We start from the raw sequence: 22115 nt of genomic DNA, 5'->3' as shown, positions 1-22115 counted from the left end.
GCCCATCCCTTCCCAGCGGCGCAGTCAGGTCTGGAGGCGGCGCTCCTGGTCCTGGGCTTCGGCAACGGCTCGGGCAACGAGTCGGAGCCCGTCCTGGACGCGCCCAGCAGCGAGCTGGACGTGCACACCGACATCTACTCCAAGGTGCTGGTGACCGCAGTGTACCTGGCGCTCTTTGCGGTGGGCACTGTGGGCAACTCGGTGACTGCTTTCACACTGGCACGCAAGAAGTCGCTGCAGGGCCTGCAGAGCACCGTGCACTACCACCTGGGCAGCCTGGCGCTGTCGGACCTGCTCATCCTGCTGCTCGCCATGCCGGTGGAGCTGTACAACTTCATCTGGGTGCACCACCCCTGGGCCTTCGGGGACACCGTCTGCCGCGGCTACTACTTCCTGCGTGATGCCTGCACCTATGCCACAGCCTTCAATGTGGCCAGCCTGAGCGTGGAGCGCTACCTGGCCATCTGCCACCCCTTCAAGGCCAAGACCCTCATGTCCCGCAGCCGCACCAAGAAGTTCATCAGTGCCATCTGGCTGGCCTCGGGGCTGCTGGCAGTGCCCATGCTCTTCACCATGGGCCAGCAGAACCGCAGCGCCGATGGCCAGCACCCTGGGGGCCTTGTGTGCACACCCACTGTGGACACAGCCACCGTCAAAGTCGTCATCCAGGTGAGACCTCCTCCAGGGAGAAGGGTGGGAGGAATCGGAGCTCTTCCCTCTCCCTCACCCCCGTGGGGTGCCCAGGGCTGCAGAGGGGTCATTGAGAGGCCGATGGTGGGTGGCTGGAAGGCACCTTAGTGCAGCCATGACCAGCCCACTCTCTGTGGTCCAGTGCAAGCCTAAGTGTGCCCCAAGGGAGAGGTCTCACACGCTTCTCAGAGGGCTTTGTGCCCCAGAGGCTGCTCTCCTGTCCGCTGCAGCAGGGCCCCGGGTGGCTTCCCAGAGCCTCTGGCTGCCCTGCACGACCCCAAATCTGGGGTCAGCTGCCGTCCTGGTTCCTGGTTCGGCCCATTTCTCACCTGTGAAGCAAGGTGATCATAAGATTGGCCTGAGAAGGTGAGGTGCTCAGGAGAGAACCTTGGGGAGGTTCGTAGGTTCCTGGGCACCTGGGAAGCCGAGGTGTCTGGTTGGGGAGGGCGTGGTGAGTAACGGGAGCTGAGCGGCTGAGGGCCTTGTTGGGGTCTGAGCAGTGTCCTGGGAGCCCTGATGGAAGGCACTTGGGCAAGGCATCTGGCAAGGTCAGGGTCAGTACTGCAGGGAGGCCAGTCAGGCAAGGGCTCCAAGGTTGGAGGAGAGTGTCCACAAGGAGTTGGAACAGAAATGGCATTCTGAAGGGTGCTTGGCCCTAGCACCTGGGTAAAAGGGTCAAAGGGTCTGGGCAGGGTCTCGGCACAGTGCACAGCAGCAGGGAGGCAGCAGCCATCCCCACCTGGCTGGCCTTCCCACTCCAAGCCCTACGTGGCCTCTCAGAGGAATCCTGCTTTCTCTGCAGATCCACAGTGAGACAGGGTGCTGTGCTTGGGAGGTGACAGTGCTGGGGAGGGGCTGTCATTTTCCTGTCAATCCTTGGGTGTGACTGACCTGCCCAGTGGCCTCTGAGGTGGGCCATAGTGCCAGAAATGCACTGCCTGCCAGCCCACACTTGGGACCTGGCTACAGGTGTCCCCTGAGCAGGCTGATAGCAAGGGATGAGCCGGAGCTCCTCTTCCCATGAGTCTCTCCCCTCATTCAGGCAGAAGCAAACAGGGCTCCATGTGTGGTAAACAGAGTGAGAAATTACTTTCCCTGCTCCCTTTGAGTTCTCATTTTTCTTTGCCCAAGCTCCTGTCCTTGATCATCTTTGCCTTGGGAGCGGGGACTCTCCAACCTGCGGTTGGGGCAGGGAGCAGCCCCTTCTCCTACCCTGCACGAACCTGCAGGTTGATGGGCCACAGCCCCTCAGCCACCTCCCCTCCGGCCCCTGGCTCCACCATGTGCAGTGTGGCCTTTTCCAACATCGACAGCAACAGAGTTGGGGGCAGGGGTGGAGAGCTCAGCCTCAGCCCCAGAGGGTGTCCCTCTCCCCCGACTCACGGCCCTGGTTGACACCCCTTCACCTGCCAGAGCGCCATTTGTCTGGTCTCACTGCTCAGCAGTCTCAAGGCCGATTTGGCCAGGTTTTGACCACTCAACCCCCAAGAGTGTCTGCTGAGCACCCACCCTGGGACCAGCTCCCTTTCTGTGGCAGAGGCGGTGCTGGCCAAGATTTGCCCACCCCTGTTGGTCCCCTTTGTGCCCTCGTAGGACTTAGCTTCCATTTTCTAAAGTTGTTGGTGCATCTGATTACAGGACACCAGCAGCCCTGAACAGGCTTCTGTGACACAAGCCTCTCTGTTCCTGGGCAGAGCATTCCCTGCTGAGGAGAGGCCTGGGCTCTCTCCTCCTCCCTGAAATCCACCATTTCAGGAGCGGTTGGGGGCAGGGTGTGATGCCCGCGTGAGCTTCTGGTCTGGCTGTGGCAGAGCTGGGCAGATGTCTACTGCTCCCGACATCTGGCCTGAGCAGGCTGCACACCCTTACCCATGCATTTCCCTCTGGTTGACCATGTTTGGAAGTGTTAAGCTGTTGGCCAATAAAATGATCCCTTGTTCCAAAAGAGAGGGCCTCTCCTAGCCTGAGTGTCCCCCAGGAGGGAGAATCTGTCCTAGCGCTTGCAAACAGAAGATGCGTGTAGAAAGGAGCTGGAAGTTGGTGGTAAAGTTTCTGAGTGACTTAAAATTGTCACCATGGGAGAGAGCCAGGGATTCCTCAGTGTGTAACCCGGGTGTGGGCTGTGCAGGTTGGGGCGGCAGGGCAGCAGCCAGAACAAGGTGTCCAGGAGCTCGGGCATGTACCGTGTGGCAGGGCTCCCCTAGGCCTGTCACCTGCAGTGCGATGCGGTTCTGCTTCTGCCTGGGCCAGCCTTCTGCTCTGACCTTGGCTGACCCAGACTGCAGCTCAGGCGGGTCCTATGTTCCTGCGTGGTGACACAGGCAGGCTCACAGCCTGACAGCGGCAGAGACTGGGGATTTGCCTGTCGGGCTCAGATCTGACTGAGGCCAAGGGCTGGTCCAGCTTTGTTGTACCACAGCCGCCCAGCAGCGCCCCCAGCCCCAACCCCGGACCCACTAATGTCACAGGTGCCCAGGGCAGACACACCATGGCCCAGCTCTAAGCTCCAGGGTCACACTGGTGCAGCATGGACTCCAGCTGCACACTGTCACTACCTGGCTCTTGTTTACCTTGGACCCAAGAGGCCCTGACCACCTCCAGCCCAACACTCTGAGGCTGCGGGATATCATGTGCTCACACACAGGCATCCATCCACCTGGAGGCGCATACACACACACGAGCACATGCAGACAAAAACAGAACAGAGACATGTACACATGGATCTGTGCACACAGGCACATGGACGCACGTGCACTCATGGAGCCCACACAGAGGCACTGTGTGCCTGGCTTGGTCCTGTGGTGGCCTCCGATTGTGGTGAAAGGTCATCTCCTCAGCTCAGTCAATGGAAGAGGATCCAGGAGGTCCAAGTCACCCCCACCAGGCTCAAGCCAGCAGCCCTTGGGTGCAGACTGCATCTTCGCCATCCCTGCAGCCAAGGATGGTTCTGGGCCCTGCCACCTTGGTGTCCATGTCTCGAATCCACCTCCCACTTAGTGCTGGTAGAACTGCTCCTTGATAGAACCTTGACAGGACGGGGCCTGACTTCGCAGGGGCTGGAGGCCCTGGCTGGGGGCGCAGGCTTCCTCCAGCAACAGGCAGGAGATGCATGCAGAAAGGTGGTGTCCACAGCCACTGCCCAGGCCAGCAGATGGATCTCAAGGAGACTTGGCGAGCAGCCAGGCCCTAAGCAGCAGCAGGGTTCCGGGAGAGGGAGGCAGCTGAAACCTGTTTCCATAAGCAAGAACGTTGGTTCTGATAAGTCAGGCCTGGGGCCGTTTTCCCGGTATTTCTGTTCAGTGCCATCAGGCCATGCCCAGCGACGCCTCCACGGGCAGCATCCTCTGTGTTAGGAAACACACGAGCGAGCAGCTAGAGGAGTGGGATGTGTGCAGCTGACCGTCAGACGGGTCGGAGCAAAATGCGGCTGAGTTGAGGAAGAGCGGGGCACACGCCAACAGAGACCAAACCTGGGCAGAAGTGTGGCCCTTTGTGCTGTCCGTACACTTTTTCTGTACTCTGGAATATGTTTAAATTAGAAAGTTGCACGGGGACTGGGCTTCTACAGGGACAGAGAGGACCCCGAGGAGCAGAGGTGGTCTTGACCTCCTCACAGGGGCAGGAAGTGGGGTGCAATGTGGCCAGGCCATGTTTCCTTATCTGGAGCACAGGGGGCTGTGTGAACCTGGCAAGGGGAGAGGGACTGAACACTTCCGCCCACCTGAAAAGCTCAGACCCCTCTGGAAACAGGAAGCTGAGCCTGCTCCTGCCTTTGCTGTGTGAATGGTGCCCAGCAGCTCAGCACAGGAAAGCCAGCTGCGGCAATCCTGACGACCGGTGCATGTGGCCAATGTCTGGAGGAGAGAGCAGGCACGAGCCAAGCCTGGGCATTTGCTCATAGCCCCAGTGACGTCTCAGATCAGAAGATCAAATCTGAACCCAGTGGAGCCTCTGATGCAGCTGCCAACTCCCAGGATGGTGGGGACAGAATCCTAGGATGACACGTACCGTTAGGATGCGAGCCAGCAAATCCAAGGCATGGGACCACTTAGAATGCCCCAGCATCCCTAAAGCCATAGCAAAGGCATGAGGGTGGTGGGCAGGCTGGCCAGCAGCAGGCAGACAGCTTGCTGGGCACAGGGCTGTCACGTTACTGTGGTTGTGCAGTTACTGTGGACACAGCTCTAAAATGGTTCTTTCCTCTCAGAGATGTGTACAGCAGTGTTTACAGACGATGATGCAGCCTCTCAGACTTGTGGAGCTGTGTTCTGATGCAGATGAGGAATGAATAGAGTAAGACTGGCCAGAGTCAATGGTGGTGAAATTTAACAACTGAATTTTTTGGTGTATGTTTGACATTTTTCATGCTCGACATTTTTAGAGCCGGGCTTGATGGCACACCCCTGTGGTCCCAGCACTTGGGGAGCTGAAGCAGGAGGATCAATGGAATCCACTTTGGCAACACAGAGAGACTCTAGCTGAAAGAAACAGAGACAAGAAGACAGGAAGCGGGGGTGGATGGATGGATGGGGGATGCTATAGGATGAGAATACAGAACTTGGCCTATGAAATCTGCACTCACACTTTGGGCTGTGGTGAGGAACAGTGGAAGTGACCGAGGAGCGGAGCGGAACAAGGCAGGTTTCCGGGAGGAGGCGGGCCCTCAACCACAGGAAGGAAGTAGGCTTGGCCGTGTGGTGTTGGTGGACCTGGCCAGAGCAGGAGGGTGAGGGTATGCAGACAGGACAGGTGGGGTACAGCCACCTATGCACATTGTGTGGCTGGAGAGAGACGGAGCTGGAGGTGCGTGGCCAGGGCTCTGGTCTGACCCTCCGCAGATTCCCCTGGGGAGAGAGTGAGTCCCTGGGGGGGATGGGAGAGTGAGGGAGCAGGCGTGTCCCGCCAGCTCAGGCCTGTGTGTGAGCAGCTCGTGGAGGTACCTGGTGCTGGGCTCCCCGGGCTGGCCCTGCATTCAGACACTTCCTCTCCAAGGACAGGGTGCGTCGGAGCTCAGGCTGCGTCAGCGGGTCACTCTGATACGAGGCCTCGAGACCTAGGGGCAGCAGCCAGGAACCGTCCCTGCCTAAGCAGAAAGCTTTGCATTATTTTCTCTGTGAGTTGCACCGAAAGGCCCTGAGGTGCCAGCTGCAAAGCCCTGAGGTGGCTGCAGAGCTCCCGTGGGCCCAAGTGGCACGGGAAGGTACCAGGCCACGCAGAACTCGGAGGGCCCAGTGGGTGCGTCAGACCCGTTTGCCAGTGTCAGGAGCCCAAGCTTGCCTGCGAGTTCCCCAACCACAGACTGCAGTCACGTATGGTTATTTAGTTGTTTGTGCTTAAGAAGAGAAAAAATGTCAAGCTCTGTTCATTGTTATGAATTCCACATAAGACCAGACTCGCCACTGAAGCCGTCCTACTGTCCTGCAGCCACCACCGTCTTCCCAGCCCGACTCTGTCCCCATCAGACATGACGCCCACCCGCCCTGCTGTCTCCCCTGCTCTGTGCACTTGGTGACCTGCACACAGGAAACAGCAGCCCTCTCCTCGGCCTCGTTAAGATGCAGGTTCACGGAGGAGCGTTTCGCTCTGAGTGCAGGCTCAGAGGCTGCTGTGGATCCCAATTAAGCGAGGATCTGGGAGAGGCAAAGGTGCGGGGACAGGAAGCAGATGGGGGTCTGAGGTGCACTGGGGCTTCGGGTGGGAGCAAAAGTGGAGGGGCTGCGGATGAGCGTCTCGCTCCGCGGGTCTTTGTAAACTTCATGGTCCTTTGGCCGTGATGGCCGCAGAGGCGCAGTGGCCCAAGGGACCCAAGGAGCCCCGGCTCAGAAGTCCCTGGCCAAGCCCTTCCTGCCTCACTGCTGTCCACAGCTGGCACCCGGAACATGTTTGGGGAGAGGGCTGTGAATTGCGGGCCCACCCGACCCCTGCTGCTTTGGGCCTTGTGTCCTGGGGCTGCTTCTTCAGTCCAGGGCTGGTCTGGAAGCCAGGCAGGTGGGGAGTCGTCGGAGACTGGGCTGGGGAACACTCCAGCTGCTGGGGGTTTATCCTTGGGCCAGAGCAGCAGCCTGGAGCGGGGTTCAAGCCCACCTTCCTCACAGCCGGCTGCGGGATGCTGGGCAGGCAGTGTGACCTTCTGTGCCTCAGTTTCCTAGAATGCTTGTGCAGTTCCTGGGCTGCAGAAGGGCTCAGTGCCCAGCTCTCGCCACTGAGAAACGGTAACAAGGTGGCTCCCACGGGACACGTCCTCCGTGTTGCTTCGGGAGAAAGAAAGAGCCGATTTCCTCCTGTGAGGTCTGCTCACACTGGAGCTGGGGACACTGCCATCAACCACCCGTGATCCCTTCGGTCAGGAAGCCGTGACCAGTGGGCAGCACCTGTCGCCTCCCTTCAGAAGTATCTGCTCCTGGGCCGGCATCTGTAGCACGTGCGCTGGTAGGAACAGGAGTGGCTCAGGGAGGCTCTCGGGGAGCACATGTCCGCCTGCATCTGAAGAGGAAGACTCCAGCAGAGGAAAGCAATGTGCAGAGGTCCTAAGGCAGGGCTGTGCCGGACATATCTGAGGAACGGCAAGGAAGCCGGAGGAGGGGCTGTGCCAGAAGGACAGGCCTGCCAGGTGGGGCCTGCACCTCGCCCTGGCTTTCATGCTGGGCAAATGAGTGGGGCCTCATTTTAAGGGGTCACTCTGTCTCCTGGTTGGGAATGAATCCTGGGAGTCAGAACCGTCGGGAAGCAGCTGCCGTGTTCTAAGAGTGCAACCAAGGTGACCTAGAGGGGGCTGGGGCAGAGGTGACAAACAGGGTGCAGATAGTAGATCCTTGTTTCTTTCTCTTTTCTGTAAGATCATTTATGTTTACATCATTAGCATTCAGTTTTGCCTACGTCTGTGAGCCCCAATGTTTGCATGCGGCCTGTCGCCCCACTTCCTGTGTTTAGTCCTGGCCTCCAGCACTGGTCGTGGCTCTGCTGCCAGCCACCCTCTCCCGGCACCTAGCAACCACTGCCTCCCTGCAGTTGTGCCTTTTCCAGGACGGCACGTGGGCCCTCAGGACGTGGCCTCCGAGTTAGACGCCCCCCTTACGTCACACACCTGAGACCAGTCTGCACTGCTGCCTCACCGACAGGGTAGCCCTTTCCGCTGTGAGCCGGCTTCTCCTGTGTGGGGCACCATCCTGGCATCCACCTGCCCACTAAGCATTTGGGACATTTCCAGCTCTGAGAAATTATGGACAGAACAGATACAGATATTCCCTAGCAGCGTTTTGTGTATGTATTTTCACTAAATACTGGGGCCGGCTGTAGCTCAGTGGCACCGCTCCCTGAATTCGATCCCTGGTACTGGACAACAACAAAAAAACAAAACAACAACAACAGAAAACAAGCAAATACCAAGGAGTCATGCTGTGGGACCCACCAGGAAGTTTCCGTTTGGCTTTCGGGGAGACCACGGCATGTCCCACAGGATGTGCAGCCCGTGAATGTGCACCTACTGGCCTCTGCATCTGCCAGCACATGCCGTTGTCAGTTTCTTGGTTGGTTTTGCTTTCATTTTTCCATTCTAATGGGGGGGTGTGGAATCTTGCTGCAGTTTTAATTCACATTTCCCTGATTAATGACATTAAAAATTTGTCGAGGGTTTGACATTTGGTGAGGTGTCTGCTGCTGCAGTCCTCGGCTCGTTTACCTTTGGAGATTTTCTTAGTGTCCATTTTTGAGGGGTTCTCACACACTCTGCATACAATTTCTTCGCCAGGCTTGTGATTTGCAAATGTTTCTCCTTGGCTGTGTGTTGGCTTTGCCTTCTCCGGACGTTGTAAGCTCATCGTTTTGATAAAGTCTGATCTGTAAACATTTCGTGTATTTAGGTGTTGTGTTTAAGATCTCGGTGCCCAACCCGATGTCACAAAAACTTCGATGTTATCTTCTAGAAGTTTTCCAGTTTGATATTTACATTTATGAGTTAATTTTTCTGTGGCCTGTGTGGTATAGATGTTGCACACTGACATCCAAAGCCCCGGCACCTCTCGTGAAGGGACAGACTTTTCTCCGTTGAAGTTTCTGTGCACCCCGAGGGTCCACAGCTGGACACCGCCAGGCACCCTGACCAGATACTCACTGCCTTTTCTAGTCTGTGTCCCCGGTGCCTCCAGTACACCCTCTTATTCCCACAGCTCTACACAAAGTCTGTCAGGTAGCCTGCGACTTCCAGTATTGCTTTTTTTTTTTTCCAAATTGTTTTGGCCACTGTAGATCCTTAACTTTCCACATAATTTTAGAATCAGCTTGTTGATATCTACAAAAGCCCTGCTGGGGTTTTTGATGAGGTTGTGTTGATGAGGAGGGAAACTTCCAACCATGTGCATGATACATCTGTCTGTTTACTTTGCTCTTCTTGGATTTCTTTCATTAGTAGGAGTTTGCAGTGCACCGACACTGTGAGTATTCTTAAATTTATGCTTATATGTTCATATATTTGGGGCTATTTTATGTGGTGCCTTTTAATTTTTTTTCTATTTGTAATTTTCATGGGCAACGTAACAAATCTCATTGATTCTGTGTATTGACCCATATCCTATAACCACCACAAACACACTTGTTAATTTTAGAGGATTTTTGTAGGTTCCGTGGCGTTACCACCACAGACAGCCACCTGCTCTGAGCAGGGAGCGCTCATTCCGTCTTCCACCGGCACACACTGCCCTTTCCTCTCCTGCTGCATTGCTCAGGCTGTGACTCCCAGTGTAGTGGAGAACAGAAGTGGTAAGAGCGGATCTCTTTGTCTTGCTCCTGATCGTAGGGACAAGGTCTTTAGTTTTCCTATATATGAAGATTATAGTTAATTTTTAGTAGATCTTCTTCATCAGGTCAATAAAATTCCTTTCTGCTCTTAGTTCCTGAAAGTTTTTCTAAAAATCATGAGCAGATGTTGGGTTTTGTGCATTGATGTATATGTGTCCATTGAAAGGAAGGATCGACTGACTAGCACTAATGTGATGTGCTCTATGTGATGAATCATGTTGATTAGTTTTTATTGTGGAAAGATGTACAGGATATAAAGTTTATCACTTTAAACATTGCGCAGTTCAGGAGCAGGAAGCACAGTCACCGCGTCCTTCAACCACACGCACCACTGTCTCCCACAGAAACTTTCAACCCATGAGCACGGACCCCCACTCACCTGTCTTCCCCACCCCGGAAACCGCCAGTCTGGTTTTTGTCTCTCTGAATTGAACTACTCTAAGTTCCTCATATATGTGGAAAACATTGGCCAATTTTTTAATGTTTAACTGCCTCGTATTGCTAGGATAAGTCTCACTTGGCCATATATCAGCTGGAGATGATTTGCTAATATTTCATGAGAATTTCTGTGCCCGTGTCCATGAGGAATGTTGTTCTGAGGTGGGTTTTCCCCTTGTGTTGTCTTTGTCTGGCTTTGGTATCAGGTAAAGGTAACAGCAGCCTCATAAAATGAGTTAGGAAGGTTTTGCTCCTCTTATGTTTTCTGGAAGAGTCTGTGTAAAACTGGCATTATTTCCACTTTAAAAGGATTCTCCAGAAAAGTCGTCTGGGCTGGGAGTTTTCTGTGTCAGTTTCCATCATTTCAGCTCCTTTAGAGGATAAAGGAATACTCAGGCTGTGCATTTCTTTCTGAGAATGTTGTGGTGATCTGTACCCTCTCGGGGTGGGTGGCTTCATCTCTGCCATCATGCCAGAGCCTGGGGCTGCTTCTCATTATTCCTATAGTGTCTGTGGGACTGTGACATAGCTCCGTTTTTGACCTAATGTTGGTCACCTGTGTCCTTTCTCTTTTTCCCTTAGTCATGATAACTAGGAGTTTGCCAATGTTACTGATTCCTTCTGAAGAAACAGCATTTGGTTTTATTGAGTTTCCATATTGTCTTTTGGTTTTCAATTTATTTCTACTCCCTTCTTTATTTGCTTTTATTGCTTGCTTTGACTTTATTATGTTCTTTTTCTAGATCTCAAGGTAGAAGCTTCGACTATTGATTTGAGACATTTATTCTTTCCTAATACAAACCATGAATGTTATGAAATTCATCCTAAGTACCACTTTAGCAGCATCTCAAAAATTTTGAAGTTTTGTATGCTTATTTAGTCAAAATATTCTCATTTCTCTTGAGTCTCCTTTGTTGACCCTGGTCTTTTGGAAATTTGCTTCTTAATTTCCAAAGGTTTGGGCCACTTCTCCCTTAAGCCCATTCATTATGCTTGGAGAACATGCACACATAACGTGAGCTCATTAAGTGTGTTGGTCTCCTTTGGTGGCCCTGGACAGCCCACATGTGGGCAGAATGTGCTGTTCTGCTATTGCTGGGTGGATTGTTCTATGAAGGTCCGTTTGGTTGATAGTGTTATATAATTTCTTTCTAACATTTTCACTGGTTCTTTAAATACCGCTTCCTTTTCTCCTTGAGGAGCTCTTGTCTTTCTGTTCCTGTCTTCCTGTTGGAGGCTCCCCCCTCAGGGGACGTGGTTGTGCTCCCTGCTTTACAGTCACCGGTCCTTCCTTCTCTGGGCCCCTCAAGGCTGGCATTTATCAGTGGTCTTTTTCTTTGGAGTTAGTTGTACTTTTCTGGCTCTTTCCGTGGTGGTTTGGGCTGCTTCCTGAATGTGAGTGCTGGCTGGCATCTGGGGTGTCCTGGAATCCCCTGGAGGCGGGGGGTGTCTCTCAGAGCAGGCAGTCTGCCCCAGGAGAGCTTCTGCTTGTCTTACGGTCTGTTGGTGGGGGCTCTTTTAAGCTTTTAAGTCTGTGCCGGGCTGTTCAGCTCTCCTCACACACACATCACTCGGGCCAGGCTCTCATCCGTGTGATCGTCCAGTTTTCAGACACTTTCTGTGGTCTTTTAGATGTGTCCCGTGTGTGTCACTCCGGGCAGCACCGTGGATTTTGTGCCGCTGCATGTGCGGGATTGGGGGATCCCCTTTGCACCCCGCTCCTTCTGATATTTCCTCCCACGCTCCCCAGCTTCCAGGGGCCCTCTTCGTCTCATCTGCTTTCCTCTGTTAACTTTTGTATTCGATCTTCCAGCGCCTACTCTGGGACCGCCGAACCTCCCAGCGACGGCGTCCGACAGGGCTCAGTGCTACGATGCTGCGAGCCTGGCACTTTCCGTTTCTCACCAGTTCATGTTGAGATTTGCTTTGTTGGCTGGGGATTTAGCTCAGCGGTTCAGCGGCCCACCTTGCAAGCCCAAGGACCGGAGTTCAATCCCTGGTACCAAAAAAAAAGAAACAGATTTGCTTTGGTTGGCTGTGGTTTTTTGTTGTTTTGTTTTGGTTTTGGTGTGTGTGCGTGACTTTCCTCTTTTTTTGCACATCATCTAATTTTTATTAGCCTGGACATTATGGACTTTTATTACTACCTGTCTGCAGGATACAGCGGTTACATCCGTCGTGGAGGGTTGGTTCATGGACGTAGCATAGCTTAATTCTTTTTACCTGCCCTTTCCCTCTCCTCTCTCCCTCCACCTCTTGCCCCACTTCTCATTTGCAAAAGATCTGTCTCCCTGTTTCCTATTATCTATCTTTTATCATGTGCTTTAATCTCTTTTTTTTTGTACCACACATTGAACTCAGGACCTTGTACTTGTGAGGCAGGCAATGGCACCGCTGAGCTAAATCCCTGACCCTTATGTTCTTTAAATTATACTTTGGGTTTCTTGGACTTTGGGCTGTTATCTTCCTTCAAGGAGTACTGATTCTTGTTTGGCTGGCAGTTTGGTTACAGGCTGAGCATCTTGGGGCTATGCAGGCTTGATCTGTGTTTCACTGAGTGAGTGACTTAAGATCAGTACTCAGTTGCCTTTGTGGAGTTTGGCTTCTTGGGTTTTGGCTTCCTGGGGTGGGTCCAGAGTAGACCTCGCTTGAGGGCATGGTCCTTGCCCCTAAAGTGTGGATTTTCGGACATCTCTTCCGGAGGCTCTGTTTGTTAGTCAGCCGCACCCCACAGCTCTGTGGAATGCCCACAGACCCTGTGATGAGCCTGTCCTGTCTCTTTCTGCTCATGGCCTGTAGGGTGCCCCTCATAGGCTGTGAGGGAGGCTCCCTGGCAGGCGACAGCACAGCCCTCAGCCAGTCTCCAAGCTCTGCCTTAGGATGAGTAGCCACGTCCAGCCCAGGCCCCAGCTCTGCCTCCTCTGGAACTCACAGACACACACACACACACAGACACACACACACACACACCCCTGCGAGGGGCTCTCTGTACTCTCCCAGCCATCAGGGGGCGCAGTTCAACTGCTGCGATTTTATGGTTGTTTATAGTGGGAGAGAGCCGGTCCAGTACCCCAAATGAAAGTCCTCTGTAGATTTTAAACACTGTCTACTTTCAAAACTGAGACAGTTTAAGATAAAAGACTTCTGCTCAAAGGAATTATTAAAACAATGTTGCAAAAGAATATACAACAAGGAAAACAATTACCCCAGAAACATAGTGTCAAGGACAGCCATCCTGTAGCTGTCCAGTTTGAGTAAATCTTTTACTGAGGCTTCTAAAAAAAGAGCAGAATTATTTGGACTTGAACATTTTTAGCCATTGTCTGTTAAAAGGTAAATTTATTGTAAATTTCGCTACCTCTCTTTTGACATATTTAAAGGTTAGGTACATTCTTCAGAGAGCTTTGTGTTCCTGTAACTCAGAAACAAGAATTCTGTTTAAAATCACTGCACTTCTAGCCCCGTGAGGATCAGAGACACTGGAACTGTTACGGGTAACCCTTGTTTGGGAATTGCAGAGTTGTGGCCGCTCCCAGCCCAGACACTCTTGTCTGGAATACAGTTCCCAGTAGTTTGGTAGGACCATGAAGCCTGAGGCCCCAGAGGTCAAGGTGGGACTCAGAGTGTGTCTGGGTCGCGTCATTTGGGAGCAGAACGGCAGCCATCCAGGCCTTTGTGCTGGTCTGGAGCCAGGCAAGGGCCGGCTCATTTGTAAATCTGTCTGCTTCGGGCCGTGTGCCCAGCAGGATGTGCACAGTAGGAAGTGGCCGTCAGGGTCACTATTTATTGCCTAGAGAGGATAGAGGAGCTGTCGCATCTGGGCTGACTCCATCCTGCAGGATCCCTGGCCCCCCACAGCTGCTGGCCTCGCTCAGGCACCCTTGAAGCACAAACACAAGTATGGGCAGGGATCTTTCCAGCTCAGAGACCCCTGGGGCTCCCCTCTGACTGTCGTCAGTACATGAATTCCCAAGGCAGCACCGCTGTATTTCCCTCCTCCCCTAATGAGGTGGGGACAAGGGGAACAGGGACACAACCGAAAAAAGTATTCCAGTTTCTTCAAAGCTGGCCCCAGATAACCACAATGCTCATTGCATTGTCTCCAGGGATTCCTCCTGGGACAGCAGGGACGAAGTGAGGCCAAGATGCAAGGAGAGACCGGCGAGCCCTGGAGCAGGGGACAGAGGGACACTGTGTCCGGGCAGCCGTGTAGTCAGAGGCAGGGAAGGGGGTGGCTACCCCCAAAAAGTGCCTCTGTCCCCCCACATCTGAGAGTCCCAGTCTCTGTCCAGTCCAATATAGCTTGCAGAGGTGGCTGTCCTCTCAGGGCACCATGGCCACCCCCAGGCCGGCTGCACTCGAAGAGATGGAGCCGATGAGTGCCTGGTCCCAGGGACCCAGCTCAGAGGCTGCAGTTCTGATCCAAGCAGAGGGGCCTCTTGTCCGGAGGCCCAAAAGGCTGGGAACAGACTCCAGGCTGCCGTCAGACTGAGGGCAGTGGCCTGGGGTCAGGATGGGCACCGAGCTGAAGAGAACTCCTGGAGCAGCAGGCACCTCTGAGGACCCCATGCGGTCAAACTCGCGGCAGAGCAGAAGCTGGTGACTGCAGGACTCCGAGGCAGCTCAATGCCCGTTCGGCTTCCTGAAACTAATTTTCCTGACAGCTTATGTAAAAGGAACTCATGTAACGTATTAAAAATACCTGCATTTGGGCCAGGGATATAGCTCAGTGGCACTGCGCCTGCCTCACAAGAGTGGGGCATCCGAGTTTGACCCCCGGGACTGCAGGGGGTGTGGGGAGGAAGCCTGCATTTGTGTCGGGTCAGCTAGGGGACACTCAGCAAGTTTCCAGGTCGAGCCAGCAGGGCGGAGACTTGTGTTCTAACAAACTTTCACCCCAGACACCTTCTGTGCCTGTCACAAAGAGCCACAGAAACCCCAGAGGGTCTCAAGGCACAGGAGTCTCCTCCTCCTCCTCAGCTGCTCTGTCAAAACCTGAGTGGTGGCCCCAAAATGGAAATTTCTGCTGTCACTGCTGTGGAGGCTAGAAGTCCAAACTCGAGGTGTCACCAAGGGCTGTGCTCCCTGTGGGGATGCAAAGAAGGCGCCTTCCTGCTCTTCGGGCTCTCTGCGGCTCTGGGGCGCTTGCTGTGCTGGTCGCATCCTGGCCTCCTCGCCTCTCTGAGCATCTGCGTCCTGTCAGTGTCAGCGCAGGCAGGGCCACGCCACGCCACGATGCTCTCACCCAGACCCTAACTGCAGCTCCAGGGACATCTGCACGGCACTTCCCCAGGAAAGTCCAGGTTCCAGGCATTTATCTTTTGGGGGCCCCAGGTCGCCCCACCACAGCACACTCCAAGGGAGAGACGGAAAATGGACAGGGTCTCCTCTGCGGGCCCAGGACCTGGACGGGGACATTCTCCCTATGCACACGCCTGGCCTCTCTGGAGCTGGCACAGAGCCAGTGCAGGGCTCCCGGGAACTTTAAGGGAGAAACAGCAGGGAGGTGCAGATCTTGAGCAGGGTGTAGACCTTGAAGCACCCACCCCAACCTCTGATGAGTGGCCCAGAACCACTCTCAAGAGCAGCCAAGCTGGAGCTGATACTGGGTGTTGTTCAGGCTTCCCTGAAGGAGGGGAGGGCGGGATGGCAGGCAGGCAGGACACGAACTGCTCTCACAGTCTCATCACCCCTGTGGGGACCACAGAGCCACACAGCAGCCTCACTTTCCTGCCGAGTTGCAGGTGCTGGCTGTACCTTCAGCCTGAACATCAGGCCGGGCAGCGTCTGTCTGTCCCCCACCTGCTGTGTCCCCTCTGCCCCGAGGTGCCCAGCGTTGTTGTGTGCATTTTGAGGCCTCAGGCCCCCCACCAGTGAGGCTGCTCATAACTGAAGCACTTCCCAGAACAGCCTGGCCTGGTCAGCAGAGGCACTGTGACGGCCAGCGGCCTGGGTGTTAACTAGGCTCAGCTCCACTCTGGGGCTCATCCTAGGGCCTGGTAAGGCCCAAACGGACGAGGAGGCCAGGCTGCAGTTGAGTTTCCCAGCTCCCTCGGGTCCCGGGGGTGTGTGGAGGCTCTGCCTGGCACTCCCAGACTCCACCTGATCCCCCACCCAGCCCTGGTTCCCCAGTGGCCCAGAGGTCCCTGCCCTTTCTGCCCTAGGGCTGAGGGAGTGAGTAGGGTGGGCCCTAGGGCCTGCCCTGGGCCAGGCAGTCTGGTCTTGGGCTACAGCCGCACCACCCCTGCCACACAGTGAGCCATGAGGGACAGCAGAGCCGGTCCAGCCCGGTCCCTGTCCTGGAGCCTCTGTGGAGCCTTAATGAAATTCCTCCTGGCATTTAGCCCATTCACAGGGCAGATGGGGCCCTGGGGCAGGCTCTCTGATGCTCTTAAAGCCCAGGCATGGGAATCTGAGGAGGAGATGGTTCTCCCAGGGTGCTGAGGTCCCAGAGCTGGCAGGGTAGGTCACAGCCATAACGACGGCGAATAAGTGAGCTTTGGTTTCTCGAGAAACAGCACTGTTGGGCAGTAAAACCGAGAGGATGGGCTCTTTAGGAAGGAACTTGAGAGGCACCTGTGGGACCCCTCTCCACATGCCCTGTCCCTGCAGTATGGAGCCAGTTCCTGACACCTGTCTGCAGTTTCCCCAGAGAACCAGGCATCTTGTGCACCTGCAGGCCTTTGCAACACAGAAGCGCTTCACAGTGACGAGGGCTTTCTTGTCATTGTGTTGATTGGGGGCCGGCTGGCTATTCTGCATGAATAGTGGGACACCACAGCCGAGCCGAACCGGCTTCCTGCTGCCCTGTTGAGTGCTGTTCGACTTGTCATTGTTGATTGGGGGCCGGCTGGCTATTCTGCATGAATAGTGGGACACCACAGCCGAGCCGAACCAGCTTCCTGCTGCCCTGTTGAGTGCTGTTCGGATGCTCTGATCCTGTGTGTGTGTCTGTCCCTCTCAGCTCTAATCGGGGGCCTGGCTTCTGTGGGGAACAGAGGGATCTGAGCTCCAGAGCTCAGCAGGCAGTGAACACCGAGAATAAACAGGGATGTCACCCCCTGGACCACGGCTTCCCTCCCGGAGACAGGGTCCCCCCAGCAAGGGCGGTCCGGAGCCAACTCTCGCACTGCACAAAGCTGTCAGAGCTCAGCAGAAGTGGCCCTGACAGTGCCCATGGCTGGCCGGCTGCTCATCAGCGGCTCCGAGGCCCCAGCTCCAGCACTAGGGGCTGCGGATTTCCGAGGGGAGACACCAGTGCCTGCGGCTGCTGACCAACAGAGCATCAGCTCAGGGTCAGGGGGCAAAGCAGGCCTTCAGGATCCGACCAGCAACCCTGGGAGGCTGGAGCCCGGGACACAGCAGGTGGCCCAGAGAACCTGGGTGTCCAGGTGGTTGGAGGGGACTCTAGACTAGGGGTTGCAGCCAGTGGCCTGGCTTTGCAGTCACCACGGACACAGCCCTGGATCTCAGGAATCCCCAGAGGCCAATGGCAGCTCACCAGGGCAGGCAGGTGTGGTGTCTTGGTGAGGAGCAGAGAGGCAAAGCCCAGGTCTGTGCTGTGAGCGTTTCCTGAGCTGCGACCTGGGCGACAGCAAACCACGCCGGTCTCATCGGGGCTCCCAGTTGCCTAAAGCCCGTGATGCTCGAGGGGCAAGGTAGGGCGATCTGGCCTGCTCCTGGCTGACTCTGTGCCCTCCTGCTGAGGATGAGGAAGAGTCACACGGGCTCTGGAGCACTAGGCTGGATGGCAGGAGGAAGCAGGGCTACTCTACAGCCTGTCAAGGGAGTGGTCCCAGGGCCCCCAAGCCGGGGAAGGGAGTGTTTCAGTGGCCCCAGATTATCCCAGCTTCTGAGCTTTGATCCAGTAGGGGTTCGGGCTCACTGAGGTTCACGCACTTCCCTTCTCCCGACACCACAGGCCCCAGGCTCTGCTCTGCGCAGTGTGGCCCAGATGCTCCCTGCCTCCCAGCACCCTGACCTCAGTGCTGCTGTCGAGGGGACAGATGGCCAGTCCAGCACACATGGAGCCAGACTTTGTGCTGTCTCCACTTCGGCATCCACCGGAGCTGCTCGCAGTCCTCTCCCTGCCCTGGGCTGGTTCCCCAGGGCCATGCAGTGCTGGGCAGACAGCACAGCTGTTTGCCTCGGTGTGAGTCCCGCTGCAGACAAGGAGAAAGGAAAGAAGCTGAGAACTGAAGGCTGCACCTGTGCCAGGACGCTGGGCTCTGCCACAGATTCGGGCTGGTGCTTTGGTCAGTCCAGTGAATGCCAGCTCCAGTGAAGGTCCCCAGGACCCCTGGTCAGCCCAGCCAAGAGCCCAGCTGGGCTCTGTCGCCTGCACCCAGAACCAGATTTCAGCAGCATCTTTGCTTAGGACACCCGTACCTCAGGCCCCTCTTGAGTGGCTCCTGGAGGTGCTGAGCTGGAAAGGGACCCCGAGGCCTGCTGAAACCCTTGCCCTGTCCTTCTAACAACAGTTGGAGAAAGCCAGTTGCATGAGTCAAGAGATAGGTGCCCACCCCTTGGCCCAGCCCCAGTGGGGAGCTGGTGGCCAGGAGGGAGTTGTCCTCAGACATGAGCACAGCCCAAATGCCCCTACCCCAACCCTCGCTCAGAGCCACCCAGTCCACTTCTCTGCCTGCCAAAGCAGCTCAATCCAATGTGAGATGCTCAGGGAGGGTCCCGGGTGGGGAGAATGCAGGCTCCTCAGGTTCCAGCCTTCGGGGAAAAGCAGCAGAAGGGAGAATAAACCGTCAGCACCCTTCTGCTTGTGAGGGAGGCATCTTGGAAGCCGTGATGGACCAGGGGCGTCCTCTGGAGACCCCCAGTGGAGCATAGCCTGACACCCAGAGCACTGCAGCAGGACTCAGACCCCTCGGCTTACCCAGAGCAGTGGGCCCACGATGCCAGGGCCATGACTTGGGCTTCAAAGTTTAATTATCAGTAGACTGTTGTGTAGAACAGTTTCTGATGTGGTAAAGAATTCAGCACATAGTACAAGAGAGTTCCTGAAGTCTCTCTGCCCCACCCCGTCCGCCCATTACTATTTCGTGCTGGTGTGGTACATTGTGACAACCAGGAACGATGTGTCATTATTAGCAAAAACAAAAAACCTAGTTCGCCAGGGTTCACACTTGGCCTTGTGCACTCCGGGTATGGGCAACTGCATAGTGACAGTGACAGCATCGTGAATCACACAGCCCAGTCTCACTGCCCCCCGGTGCCCCTGTTCTACCTGCTCCTCCCTCTCTTCCCCCAGCTCCTGCCAATCATGGGTTTTCTACTGTCTCTGTAGTGTTCCAGAAGATCACACACTACACAGCCTTTTCAGATTGGCCTCTCTTGCCTAGGAATATTCATTTAAGAGTCTTCCATGTCTTCTCGTGGCTCTCGTTGTTTTTTATCACTGAACCAGACACCCTGTCTGGATATCGGTTTATCATTCACTGAAGGACATCCTGGTTTCAGGTTTCCTAGGGACATAAGTTTTCAACTCCTTTAGATGAATATGGACGGGTACAACTGCTGGATTGCAGAGTGAGATCTGTTTAGTTTTGTAAAGTAATTGTCAGCTGTCCTTCAAAGAAGCTGTACCACTCAGCTCTCCTGCTAGTGGAGAGCAAGAGCTGCCAGGCTCCACACTGGGGCAGGACCTGGTGTGGCCAAGCTTTTGTGTTTCAGCCGTTCTGTTTATTTCACTGCTTTAAGTTACCATTCTGCGGTGACAGACACAGAGAACCTTCTTGGAGCTTCTTTTCTCCTTTGTATCTGTCTTTCTTGAGGAGGTGTGTGTTCAGATCCTTGGCCCATTTCTTAATCCAACTGTTCATTTTCTTTTCTTTTCTTTTCTTTTCTTTTTGGTACCTGCGGTGGAACTCTGGTCCTTCGGCTTGCAAGGCAGGCAGTGGCACCACTGAGCTAAATCCCTGGTCCTCCCTGTTCATTTCCTTATTGTTGAATGTTAAGAGTTTTTTGTATATTTTAGGTCACAGTCATTAATCAGGTATGTCTTTTGCAAATATTTTCCTTCAGACTGTGGTTATCTTCTCATTCTCTTGGCAGTATCATTTCCCAAGCACAACTTTTTAATTTTAACAAAATCCAATTTATAGTTTTTCTTCTCGTGGATCATGCTTTTCATGTGTCTCTCACTGCCAAGCCCAAGGTCCCTGAGACTTTTCTCCTGTGCTATCAAGGTGTTTTCTTACCCTGCACTTTGTATCAGGTCTGGAGTGCGCCACCCATCTGTTTGTCTCCTCTCTTGCCAGTGCCGGCTCTCCTGATTACTGTAGTTTAAGTCTTGGACTCTGATGGCACCGGTCCCCTACCTGGTTTCTCCTTCAGTTTCACACTGACCACTCTGGGTCTTTTCCCTTTCTATATAGACTTCATAATCAGCTTGCTATTGCCATGGAACCATTTTCTGGGATTTTGACTGGGACTAAGTTGACTCTATAGATCTTTTTGTTTTGTTTTGTTTTTTGAGACAGGGTCTCACTATGTAGTTGAGACTGACCTGAAACTCACTGTGTAGCCCAGGCTGGTCTCGAACTTGCAGCAATCCTCCTGCCTCAGCCTCCCAAGTGCTGGGATTGCAGGCATGTGCCACCATGCCCGGCCAACTCTATAAATCTTAGTGATACCAAGTCTTCTTATCCATGAACACAGAATATCTGTTCACTTATTTGGGTCTTCGATTATGTCATCAGAATTGTGTTTTCCTCCAATACAGCTAGTGTTTTTATTTTGCTGTGTTTATACTTAACGTATTTCACCTTTTGGTGCTAACGTAAACAATATTGCACTTTTTATTTCAAATTCCGAGGGTTCATTGTTGATATACAGAAAAGCACCTGGCTTTTGCATGTTAACCTTATATCCTGCAACTTTGTCGGTCACTTATTACTTCGAAGAGTTTCTTGATTCATTGGCATTTTCTACATAGCTAGTTGGTCGTCCACAAACAGGAGTTTTCTTTTGTCCTTCCTGTTGTGCACCCTTTTCTTTCCCTTCCTTGTCTGACCTCCCCATGTAAGGCTGAGCAGGCCCTGTGGTTTACCCTTCGTAAGGTGTTTCCTGTAGGTTATCCGCGGTTTCCCGTCGGGCTGAGCAAGTTCTGCACTCCCAGCGGGGAGGAGTTGTACCGTGAGTGGGAGTCTGCCCCTGTTGATGCAGTCCCGTGGTTTGTTTCCCTTAACCTGTTGATGGGAGGGTCTGCGTCAGTTGTAGAATGTTGAACCAGTTTTGTGTACTTGAATGAATCCCACTCGGTCATGGTGTATGCTCCTACTGTCTTGCACTGCTAGAAAGGTGACATCAGGTTAGGTATTTTATACTGAGCAGAAGATTATCTGGGCTGGGCATGGCGGCACATGACCATGATTCCTGCACTTGGGAGGCTGAGACAGGAGGATTGCCATGAGTTCAGTGTTAGCCTCGGCTACATAGTGAGTTCAGGGCCAGCCTGAACTACAAAGGTAGACCCTGCCTCGAAAGAAAGAGAGAGAGAGAGAGAGAGAGAGAGAGAGAGAGAGAGAGAGAGTGAAAATTATTTGGATTGTGGTTTGGGAGGCTGGGAATTTGAGGGTGAGGACCCAAATCTCGCTGTGCCGTTAACATAGGTGTCATGAGGTGAGGAAGAGACAGGAGAGCGAGGGGCCAAGGTTCCCTCTGTAACAGACTCAGTCCTGAGCTAGTGACATGAAGGCTCCCTTGTGACCTGTACCTCCCTGTCAGGCCCACTGCTCAACAGTGTGGCCCTGGGGCTAAGTCTGCAGTGCATGAGCTTTGGGGTCACATTCAAACTTTAGCGCATATTTGGATTTGATTTGCGATATTTTGTTGGGAGTTCTGTACTCATATTCATAAGAGATACGGGTCTGTGGCCGCTCCCTCCCAACCCTGCCCACTCAGATGGAGCTACATCCTCACCTCTTTCTGGTTTTTAAAATTTTGCATGAGGACCTCACTAAATTGCCCAGGCAGGACTCAACTTGCAATCCTCCTGCCTCAGCCTCTCTATTGCTGGGATTATAGGTGAGCATACCCTGCCGCACCTGGCTGGTTTCTCTCCCTTATGTCTGAGTCTGGTATTGGGGTACGTCCTCACTGAGTGAGTTATAAAGTGTTCCTCTGCTTTTATGTTCTGGAAGAGACTGTGGCAAATTGATACCACTTGCCCGTTAGTGTTT

The 22115-nt window shown here is 54.0% G+C and overlaps 1 protein-coding gene across 1 annotated transcript in view; it reads left to right on the top strand.

The window, feature by feature from the left end:
- Ntsr1 (neurotensin receptor 1) overlaps window positions 1–22115 on the top strand; it is a 43873-nt gene that overhangs the window by 2453 nt on the left and 19305 nt on the right. Inside the window, exon 2 of the mRNA XM_019209529.2 lies at window positions 17–669. Within this exon, the coding sequence (XP_019065074.2) occupies window positions 17–669 (653 nt within the window). The remainder of the gene's footprint in view (window positions 1–16; window positions 670–22115) is intronic.

The sequence above is a fragment of the Fukomys damarensis genome, unplaced genomic scaffold, assembly GCF_012274545.1.
Source record: "Fukomys damarensis isolate Sample0158 unplaced genomic scaffold, DMR_v1.0_HiC HiC_scaffold_22, whole genome shotgun sequence".
NCBI lineage: Eukaryota > Metazoa > Chordata > Mammalia > Rodentia > Bathyergidae > Fukomys > Fukomys damarensis.
This window is presented reverse-complemented; position numbering and strand designations above follow the sequence as displayed.